Source organism: Bufo bufo, chromosome 1 (assembly GCF_905171765.1).
Source record: "Bufo bufo chromosome 1, aBufBuf1.1, whole genome shotgun sequence".
NCBI classification, from domain to species: Eukaryota; Metazoa; Chordata; class Amphibia; order Anura; family Bufonidae; genus Bufo; species Bufo bufo.
In genome coordinates, this window is record NC_053389.1 from 500,189,560 (window position 1) to 500,201,695 (window position 12,136).

A 12,136-nucleotide genomic window follows, 5' to 3' on the forward strand; every position below is an offset into this window, starting at 1 on the left:
TTGATTGCATAATTTACAATAATCAGATTTCATGTTTCACTGGGAATTTACAAAAAAGATGAGATCACTTTCTTGGATATCAGGTTAATTGGGACTGGGGAAACTATCTCTACTGTCCCTTACAAAAAGGAAATATCTGGGAACACTACTTTGTTGGCCACATTATGTCATCCCCGATGCGTTATCAACTACATCACTTATAGTGAAATTAGAGTCTGTGGCAATAAAACAGGATTAAAAGCAAGGGGATACTCTAATACAATATTAAATAAAGCTCTTCAGAAAGCATTAGCACTATCAAAAGGATTTAATCAGTGACCAACTTGACACCAAGTATGATATATCAAACAGAGAAGCAAGTGACATTCCTAACGGATTATAGTTGTCAGTTCAACCAGGTGCGCAATATAGTAACTAAGTATTTCTCAGTTTTAATGCAGAATGCTTTGATGTGGGATTTTGTTGCACCTGGAGTTAGAGTGGTAACTAGAAAAATGCCTACCTTGGCCACTTTATTGTCTCCGAGTCTATTTGTAGAGCGGTCTAGGCATAACAGAACATGGCTACCCTCCCCTGGTTGCTTTAAATGAAGCAGTATTAGATGTAGGACATGCAATTTGATTCAGATCGTGGACAAGTTACATCATATACTATAGTTTTATACTAGTCAAAAGTCACATTAATTGCAGTTCTAAATTTGTAGTCTATTTAGTAGCTTGTACACGCTGTGCTAAACATTATGTAGGAGGCACCTCTGGCTCCTTGAGAAAAGGGATTAGCAAACATCTAATTGATGTTTCCAACACTAAAGTTAGGAATGTGTATGTGGTTAATATTAACAAAAATTGAGAGCTCTATGCGTATAGGCTCAGCAAGGCACTCCAATATCCAACCAAGAAAAAAGTGTCAATATCTAAAACATAACTTTTAACTAAATGTACGGATAAAACACACCACTGTAATGCAAGACACTAAAAACATGAGGGGTCAAAGCCTGGTACCCCAACACTGGTAAAGAATAATCCTGCCCCACCTAGTAAAAGGTGCGAGCAGTCTTACCAGACCAATACGTGTGATGGGACCAGGAGAGATTTCAGGGGAGGTGGATCCGGAGGATGTCAGAGGTAGGTCCAATGGAAAGTCATGGTAGTCGACAGGGTACTGGAGCTCTGTGCCCTATTGAACCCTCTTGATGGGGAAGGGGACTATTTTCATTCTACCTATCTATAAAGAGCACCCGCCCTGATAGGGGCGACCCCATCCGGATATCTGTCCCTACTCGGACCTGAGACCTAGATCTAAAAGTATTGATTGTGGCCAGTTAATGCGCTCCTAATGACATCCCGACGTGGCATGTTTCTGTCCGTGTCGACTCTTCAGGGCAGTACGTACAAAAGGAAAGAAGAGCGCCACAGGTGAAACCTGCAGCGAAAACTGGATCAGATGTAGATATAATTGTAAATGCCCCTCAGATGAGAGGGTGAATATAAGCGAAGGAAGTGGTAATCCTAAACTAATTGGTCAGGAGGATATGATAATCCTATACTTTGCAGATCCCCTATTATTGGGGGAAATAACTACCAGCAGCAATGATGCACCTCACCAGTGGATTTAAACTCTACCTGCCCGTGCTTTTTCAAAGGGAATGCCTCCCCACGTCCAGAGTCGGCGCAAGACGTCAGACGCGAGCGCCGCATGTGACGTCCGACGCCAGCGTCGCGGCCAATAGCAAGATGTGGTTACGTGGTTACTAAAATAAACGGGAAATGCTAGGGGACGCACAAGTCGTGTGAGTCCGTGGTAACCTAGTAAATACAATCAATAGAACAGTTAATGGCATTTTGGCAAAATTCAGGACAAGAAGAGATGAAAGGATTACGCAAATTTAGCAAAGTAAGCAGACTTAGATAATCCTAAAATGAATATACGGACTCCATGGGGGGCATATAGCCTAGTTACTTATACTATATGCTAGATAATTGATAGATAGAACGGGTCGGCAGATAAGAACCACTTGGCCCATCTAGTCTGCCCAATGTATCCTCTATCAGCATATAGCCTAGTTGCTTATACCATATGTTAGATAATTAATAGATAGTAGTATCCTCTATCAAAACATGATTGAAGCTGGACAATAACTAATCATAAGAAGCAACCATAATTGAGTCTCTCATTGAGACCCAGATGGGCTGATGTTTTTAGGTAGAATATCCAGCGTGAGTCGCACTGGAGAAGATTCCTGTCCCAGTCGCCCCCTCTGGGTGGGGGTTTGACCATATCAATGCCCATGAATCGTAATTGGGCTCTCCATTCGTGCATTAAATGTACATGTTCAGCTACCGGACTGTCTCTTCTATGTGAGATGTCCCCCCGATGCTCGCCTACCCTCCTTCGAAGTTCACGTATAGTTTTGCCGATATACTCCATGCCACATTCACACAAAATACGGTAAATCACTCCCTTGGATTTACAGTTAATGAACTGTGAGATGAAGTAGGTTTTACCGGTAACAGAGCTGGTGAAGGATTTTGTGGCCTGTATATGCTTACAAGCTACACAGTTGCCACACTTGTAACAACCCATGACATTAGACTGCAGCCAGTTTGGCTGTGTCCGGATGGAAGAAAAGGGGCTATGAACTAGTTTGTCGTGTAAATTGCGACCCCGTCTATACGTGATCTGGGCATAATCCCCTAGAACTTCCCCCAAGTCAGGGTCCATTTTAAGAATCTCCCAGTGGCGCTGTAAAATTTGTCTCACTTGTTTTGATCCACTGTCAAAGGTGGCAATTATACGTAACACTTTGGCATCTAAGTTACTGTACCGATTGGGGGTCAGTAGGGAGGGTCTATGATCGGATAGAACTGCCTTATAGGCGGGTCTAAGGACACGGTCTGGGTATTCCCTTTGTTGAAATCGTGTCCTCAGATCAGCCGCTTGGGTGACGAAATCCTGCTTGTTTGAGCAATTTCTCCTCAACTGGAGATATTGGCCCCTCGGAATCCCTCTCCTGAGTGGGAGAGGATCGCTGCTCTCCCACCTCAGGAGGGAATTGGTGGAATTAGGTTTCCTGTGAATAGAAGTGTCTAGTTCGTCTTTGGCATTTCTTGTGACTTTGATATCCAAAATTGGCAGACTAGAGGGGTGTGATTCCCAGGTGAAGCACATGCCTATATGATTAAGATTCAATTGCGAGACGAAGGATTCAAACTGCATTTTGTTGCTATTCCATAAGAAAAGGATGTCGTCAATGTATCGCACCCACAGACCAATTCTAGATAAATCCTCAGATTCCTCATCCCTGAATATTAGGGTCTCCTCCCACCAGCCCAGGAAGAAGTTAGTGTAAGAGGGGGCACATGGGCTCCCCATTGCTGTACCCCTGAGCTGGTGGTATATCTTGTTGTCAAAAGAGAAAAAATTCCTTGTCAGGGTAAATTCAAGGATACGGAGGATGAATTGGCTGGGAGCGCGATATTGGCAACCACGAGACTTATGGAAATGTTCCACTGCCATCAGGCCCAAATGATGCGGTATAGAGGAGTAAAAAGCCTCTACATCAATGCTTGATAGAAGACAGGTTCCCTCCAATGCAAGGCCTTCCAAGCGTTTTAGGTCGGTAGTGTCCCTCGTATAAGATGGCAAAGCAGTTACAAAGGGAGCCAAAATACGGTTAATGTAGATACCAAGATTTAGACTCAGGTTACCTATGCCGGACACTATCGGTCTCTCTTTGAGGGGTGACAGCCCCTTGTGGATTTTGGGGAGACAGTAAAACGTGGACCTACGAGGATGTGGAGGAAAAATTAAAGCATATTTCTCAGGTGAAATTACATGAGAGCCCTTCGCTTCATCCAGAATAGTTTTCAATTCGCGCTTATAGACATCAGTAGGGTCTCTATCGAGGATCTCATAAGTCTCACCATCAGACAATAAAGCTTGAGACATGAGTCCATGACCACAATATTGCCCTCCGTGTCTGCAGGTATGATGGTGATACAGGGGTCGTCAGATAATGTAGAGATGGCAGTGGTCACCGACTCAGCGCAATTAGAATAATGTGAAGATAATTTAAGTTCTTCCAGGTCTTTAGTGACCATATTCAGGAAAACATCAACACAGGAGATTTTACTGGAGCTAGGTGGCATTTTAGTACTTTTCAGTTTTAGATTGGTAAAAGGGCCAATGCCTGAAGTGGAGTTATCCTCCATATCCAAGGAGTGTAGCAGTCGCACATCCGCTAATAAATCAAATTTAGGGGTAGGCACAAAGGACAGACCCAGTTCTAAGGTTTTAATTTCGTCTTGAGTAAGAGCACGTGAAGAAAGATTGACCACCTGTGGTCCCAAGATTACGTTGGAGGAGGTTGTGTATGGCTGCGGAGTGGATATTCTAGGGTCTGGTTGGGTTGCCCTCAGTAGAGTACTGTTCTGAATTACTCTGTTTATTGTTTCTCTTACTGTTAGTCAAAGAGGAATAGATACGGTTTTCCTTAAAATCAGAAAGATAAACTGACGGTGTTTTCTTTCTTTGAGGTTGTATTGATATTTCTCCAGGGTAAGTTGCAATTGCTTCTCGTTGTTGGAGAATTCTACCTCCTGTGAAAACGTCTGTACCACCTCAATGTGTTCAGTCAAATCTCTCCTGGTTCCATCACACGTATGGGTCTGGTAAGACTGCTCATACCCTTTACTAGGTGGAGCAGGATTATTCTTTATCTACCAGTGTTGGGGTACCAGGCTTGGACCCCTTATGTTTTTAGTGTTTTGAATCACAGTGGTGTGTTTTATCCGTACATTTAATTAAAAGTTATGTTTTAGATATTGACACTTCCCCCTGGGGGCTTTTTTTCTGGTGTGTATGTGGTAACAAAGCAATTTCAGGAGTGCCATGGGGGGGGGGGTACTTTATCTTTTTCCATTATGTGCATACAGAGGATGTTCATTCCTGTCCACAGTGGTGATCATTGGAGAAAACGTCTTAACAGGGAATCATATTGGATTTTTTTTTTGGGACATGAGACAACCTAATGGGATGAACTCTTTTCTTGACCTTATTCATCGTTACGGGGCAATAGTTGCATGACTTTACAAAAATGTTATAATTTATATGTGACAGCTATTTTGTCCTGATCTAATGTTTTTAAACTATTGGTATATCACATGATCTGGATGTCAACCTGTAAGTGGGAGGATTTAAAGTAAGATCATTAAGTAAGAACATTCTGTAATTTTGTTTCACAATACACCACTAGTCTGCAATAAAGAATTTAGCTAAAAGACAAATTGGGTGTTTCTGTTTTCTTACTGCTAGAGATTTTGAAAAATTCTATTCGGCAGCTTAACCAAATTTCATCAAGAAATTAATTACGAATTACTTCATCACGAGTCGCTTTCTATTGTATGGAGCTGGAGCAATGATGGGGAAGGACGATTACACCTCCCCCATCATTTAACCCCTCAGATCCCGTGTTCAGCCCTAATCTCCTCAGAGGTTAATCTGGCATTTAAAAAAAAATTATGCTCACCTCATCCACTTTTCCACAATCAAGATGGGAGCATACGTCTACCGGCAATCAAGTGGATAAGGCGAGTATAATTTTTTTTACTTTAAGCCACCATTTTAGGAAAAATTGATGCATTACCACAAAGCACAAGGAAATTCAGCTTCGTGGCGAATCAAATTTTTCCTGAAATTCAGATTAAAGTCCATTTTGGATACTTCGATTCGCTCAACACCACTTATTAAAGTTTAGGTAGAACAAAAATATTCTATCCTTGCTTTTCATTTATCCAGACAAACCAAAAACGCAATTGACTGACAAATCCAGCTCTGCTCCAATGTATGGAAGAGAAAGAAACAATCATTGGAGAAATCCATGAAATGTCAAAGTAACAGTAATGGATTGCCGTTAAAAACAAGTGAATGGAAAGAAGATAGATTAAATATTTAGGGGACATTTAAAGGGGTTATCCAATGACGATAATTACCCCCAGAATACCCGGGCCCCCCCTCTAGAGCATACTTACCTGCATCCCGGCACCCGCGTCCCTCTGGATCCCTGCACGGCCGCTGCTGAATCTCCCTGTTGCACAGATCAAAACATCCAGCGACAGGGCGGTGCAGCCAAAAGCAGGCCGCGACGGAGACCGGCCTCCCTAGCTGCTAGGGAGACTAGTCACTGTTGCGGCCTGCTATTAGCTGCACTTACCCCCCTTCCTCCGCCGGATGTTTTGATCCGTGTAACAGGGAGATGCAGCAGAGGCCATGCAGGGATCCAGAGGGACGTGGGTGTCGGGGAGCAGGCAAGTATGCTCTAAAGGAGGGGCCCGGGCATTCTTGGGGTCATTATAGGGATAGGACAATAGAATAAAATAATGAATTGTCTAAAGGTTTTATATTCAAGGTGTGCATACCAAAACAGTATAATACGGATATTTCCCCTTCTCCAGAAGGCTCTTGCTGATTTTCCCCAGTCAGGGTACTGATTGTCCTGAAGCATCATATCGGTCACCTGTACAAAAAAAACAAAAAACAGTATTGTGTTATGTTTATGTTTTTGGATATTATTAACACCTGTAGCAAATAAACTGACATCTCTAATTTTAAAAGGGAACCTGTCAACGTGAAAATGAAAAGTAACATTCAGACATCATGGTATAGAGCAGGAGAAGCTGAGCAGATTGATATATAGTTTTATGGAAAATTATTCAGTATAACTTACAATTTATTTATTTCAATTCCTGCTCATTCTGGGTTTTGACGTCAAGGAGGAGGTCCTATCAGCAACTGACCTCCTCCCCTCTATGACTGTGTATACAGATAGCTGTCAATCACTGATTGACAGATAGCTGTCTTCAAAGCCCAGAATGAGAATGAATTTAAATGTATAAATTATAAGTTTTACTGAATATTTTCCGATAACACTAAATATCAATCTGCTCAGCTTCTGCTGCTCAGCTTCTGCCTTCAACTTAGACACCATGTTTAACGTGACAGTTTTCCTTCAAAGTGTAGCTCTAATTAAACTATGTTTGGCACGAATGCCTAAATGTTAAATGGGCACTGTCAACAAACTTTGCATAAATAAACAGGGCAAGTAAAGATTTTAAAAAAAGTTAAATATCTTATTAGAGAATATACCTCTTTCTCCACTTATCAGCCACTTCTCAACTCCTCTGGCTTATGCACTTTGTTGTAAATTAAATGTCAACCTAAGAACATTATGTCATTTTTAGGTCCCACATTGCACAGTATATCTTTGTAGCAGGCCTATTTAGGTAAACAACCTGTTGTTCAAAGGTGGACATCGAACATTAAAGCCATTAATAAATTACTCTCTCCTGATGACCACAGCTTTAATCCAAGGTATGCAGAATGGTATGGTATTGGTATTAATAATGGTGTTAACACCAATTTTTATATGCCCTGTTAATAAAGTCTGTGTGTGCTACCAGTTTTGCACTGGGCATGCACAGCGTCCAATCAGGACACAGCGCTCCACATGGACACATCGCTACACACAAGTTTCCCTGCAGGGTGTCACCCTATAGGCAGGCCACAGCTCCACCGCTGCAGTCCGCTCCTGCTACAGTTCCCCCACCGTCATCTGCTCCTGCCACAGCTCCCCCACCGCCGTCCGCTCCTGCCACAGTTCCCCCGCCACTGTCCAGTGTGCTGTCCAGCCAGTTGCGCATTGGTCGCCTTCGCCGCACGGGGTGTGGTCTGTGTGGATGGCGGGCAGTGCGGACGGCGTCTGGGGGGCGGTAGCCAGAGCACGGTGTGATGATTGCTTTGCACGCTGGCCAATTCTAGCACCCGTTATTGTAGCGGGCATAATGTCTAGTATATACAGTGAATATAAAAAGTCTACACACCCCTGTTGAAATGTCAGGTTTCTGTGCTGCAAAATTTCTTGACAAATATAAATAATTTCAGAACTTTTTCCACCTTTAATGTGACCTATAAACTGTGCCACTCGATTATAAAACAAACTGAAATCTTTTAGGTGGAGGGAAGAAAACAAAAAATAATAATAATGTGGTTGCATAAGTGTGCACACCCTCTTATAACTGGTGATGTAGCTGTGTTCAGAATTAAGCAATTACATTCAAAATCATGTTAAATAGGGGTCAGCATACACCTGGCATCATTTAAAGTGCCTCTGATTAACCCCAAATACAGTTCAGCTGCTCTAGTTGGTCTTTCCTGAAATGTTCTTAGTTGGATCTCACAGCAAAAGCCATGGTCCACAGAGAGCTTCCAAAGCATCAGAGGGATCTCATTGTTAAAAGGTATCATTCAGGGGTACAAAAGAATTTCCAAGGCATTAGAACACAGTGAAGACAGTGAGGCCTACAGCAAGTACTGGCTGTGTGGTACATGTGACAACAATCTCCCGTATTCTTCATATGTCTGGGCTATGGGGTAGAGTGACTAGATGAAAGCCTTTTTTTATGAAGAAAAACATCCAAGCCAGGCTACATTTTGCAAAAATACATCGGAAGTCTCTCAAAAGCATGTAGGAGAAGGTGTTATGGTCTGATGAAACCAAAGTTGAACTTTTTTGCCATAATTCCAAAAGATATGTTTGGCGCAAAAACAACACTGCACATCACCAAAAGAACACCATACCCACAGTGAAGCATGGTGGTGGCAGCATCATGCTTTGGGGCTGTTTTTCTTCAGCTGGAACTGGGACCTTTGTTAAGCTAGAGGGAATTATGAACAGTTCCAAATACCAGTCAATATTGGCACAAAACCTTCAGGCTTTTGCTAGAAAGCTGAACATGAAGAGGAACTTCATCCTTTAGCATGACAACGACCTAAAGTATACATCCAAATCAACAAAGGAATGGCTTCACCAGAAGAAGATTAAAGTTTTGGAATGGCCCAGCCAGAGCCCAGTCCTGAATCCGATTGAAAATCTGTGGGGTGAGCTGAAGAGGGCTGTGCACAGGAGATGCCCTCGCAATCTGGCAGATTTGGAGTGTTTTTGCAAAGAAGATTGGGCAAATCTTGCCAAGTCAAAATGTGCCATGCTGATAGACTCATACCCAAAAATACTGAGTGCTGTAATAAAATCAAAAGGTGCTTCAACAAATTATTATGTAAGGGTGTGCACACTTATGCATCCATATTATTTTATTTTATTTTTTTATCTTCCCTCTACCTAAAAGATTTCAGTTTGTTTTTCAATTGAGTTGTACAGTTTATAGATCACATTAAAGGTGGAAAAAGTTCTGAAAGGATTTATTTTTGTCTCACTTTTTTTTACATCACAGAAACCTGACATTTTAACAGGGGTGTGTAGAGTTTTTATATAGACCGTATATATGTATATATATATATATATATATATATATATATATACAGTACAGACCAAAAGTTTGGACACACCTTCTCATTCAAAGAGTTTTCTTTATTTTCATAACTATGAAAATTGTAGATTCACACTGAAGGCATCAAAACTATGAATTAACACATGTGGAATTATATATATAACAAACAAGTGTGAAACAACTGAAAATATGTCATATTCTAGGTTCTTCAAAGTAGCCACCTTTTGCTTTGATTACTTCTTTGCACACTCTTGGCATTCTCTTGATGAGCTTCAAGAGGTAGTCCCCTGAAATGGTTTTCACTTCACAGGTGTGCCCTGTCAGGTTAAATAAGTGGGATTTCTTGCCTTATAAATGGGGTTGGGACCATCAGTTGCGTTGAGAAGTCAGGTGGATACACAGCTGATAGTCCTACTGAATAGACTGTTAGAATTTGTATTATGGCAAGAAAAAAGCAGCTAAGTAAAGAAAAATGAGTGGCCATCATTACTTTAAGAAATGAAGGTCAGTCAGTCAGCCGAAAAAAACTTTGAAAGTAAGGGCTATTTGACCATGAAGGAGAGTGTTGGGGTGCTGCGCCAGATGACCTGGCCTCCACAGTCACCGGACCTGAACCCAATCGAGATAGTTTGGGGTGAGCTGGACCGCAGAGTGAAGGCAAAAGGGCCAACAAGTGCTAAGCATCTCTGGGAACTCCTTCAAGACTGTTGGAAGACCATTTCAGGGGACTACCTCTTGAAGGTCATCAAGAGAATGCCAAGAGCAGTAATCAAAGCAAAAGGTGGCTACTTTGAGGAACCTAGAATATGACATATTTTCAGTTGTTTCACACTTGTTTGTTAAGTATATAATTCCACATGTGTTAATTCATAGTTTTGATGCCTTCATAGTCATGAAAATAAAGAAAACTCTTTGAATGAGAAGGTGTGTCCAAACTTTTGGTCTGTACTGTATATATATATATATATATATATATATATATATATATATATATATATATATATATATCTTGTGGAAATTTAATATAGGAACAGAAAAATTTATATGGTGTCAGTAATGGATCTGCCACATATTGGACAACAATGCCAGAAGGAGCTCATTGGGTTTGACGGGTTCCACCAGGTTTCCATAAAGATGTCCATCAGTTTACAAAAAAAAATAAAAATATCACAGCATGCGTTTTCTAGTGTTTTCGACAGAATCTGCAATGGAAGCTCTTAACTGAACCTCCAACGCAGATGTAAACATGGCCTAAGGTCACATTCGCACGAAAGCATACAGTAGGTGCAATCATGTACTCTTCTCAATTATATAAAGGAGTCTAAAATTTACAATTTGCTTTTATAATATATGTTTTTACTGATTTTATAGATTATTTTTTTTTTTACTATCTCTTGTTTGTCATATTTACTAACTGTTCCTAGTCCTCACTAATAAAAGAGGAAGTGTTGGGTAATAATAGATAAGCATATGGGGTACATTGATCATTTAGGCTGAAACTGCAATTGTTTGTGATAACAGAATGTAAATACAGCCATGTTGATTGGAATACTTGTTAACAGAATCAGACGTTTTATGAACATTTCTGTTATTCAGAACATTAAACCAAATGTTAAAAAAGGGGTTTGTTTGTTCTTTTTGTATTTTTATTTTAAGAAATTGAGTAGGTATAATTTGCAGAACTAGAAAAGCAAACTGAAAAAATGAAATCAGAGCTACTTTACCACACTGTGCATCCATCAGAGATGCAAAACATATGATGCTTTAGGATACATCTAATAAAAGGGTTATCTTGTAATAGTGATAGGTCATCAATATCTGAACAGCGGGAGTCCGACACCCAGGACCCCCACCAATGAGTTGTTAGAAGAGGCCAGGCACTTTGAGCGCCGCGGCCTCTTCCTAGGTGATATGATGTCACTCTACATTGGTCATATGGCCTAGTTGCAGCTCAGGCCCATTAAAGTGAATGGTGCTGAGCTGCAATGCCAAGCACAGCAGCTATACTATGTATAGCACTGAAAACCAAATCCGATAAGTGTAAATGTAATCTAAAATAAAGGGTAATATTGATCGACCACCATACAAAATACATAGAAATGATAGAATCGATTCATTAGATGTGAAATTTGCAGTGCAATTGTATAATATAATCCTGAGTATAAAATATTGGCTATAAGAGTCATACCTTATTCCCTGGATGTGATTCCCAAACAAGCTTCTATTTTAATGAATACATTACTCTGCTCATAGTAATGATTTATTCAACCGAATTAAGGCCATTTTCACACAACTGTATTATGATCAGCATTCTGAAGTAGGTTCAAATCTGGTCTTGGCTACAAATACCAGTGAAAAATACTGACCAAATAATGACCATGTGAACGTAGCATTAACTGAACAATGTCTCATTTTATTACATTTGAAACTCTTTGGAGCAGTAACTTATCATTTTCATATGTTTCTTTACATTGGAATTTCTTTAAGAAGTCTTTTAGATAATATAAAATATTCTATGATACAATGTAGAGTCTCAATTTACTATTTACTGGCATGTTACATTATGAATAAATTGATCATATCAATTGTAAAAGCAGTAATTTACAAAGTTAACAATGTGGTTAAATAATCTTGTAAACACCACTGTAGATTTTTTCCTAAAATGCAATTCAATGTGATGTATTAATGTATGGTTACTTTGGTATAATTTTGATAATACCCGCACCTATATGATGGACTACTAATACCATTATAACCTCCAGTAATCCTTTGGAAGCACTTCCAATCTATATGCA

General features: G+C 40.4%; 1 protein-coding gene across 4 annotated transcripts in view; it reads right to left on the bottom strand.

Annotated features, from left to right (window-relative positions):
* The window catches only part of TMEM117 (transmembrane protein 117), a 528,179-nt gene that overhangs the window by 234,147 nt on the left and 281,896 nt on the right, over positions 1-12,136 (bottom strand). For all 4 annotated transcript variants that reach the window (XM_040410696.1, XM_040410688.1, XM_040410704.1 and 1 more), the window contains exon 5: positions 6,417-6,514. In XM_040410696.1, coding sequence (XP_040266630.1) covers positions 6,417-6,514 — 98 coding nt within the window. The remainder of the gene's footprint in view (positions 1-6,416; positions 6,515-12,136) is intronic.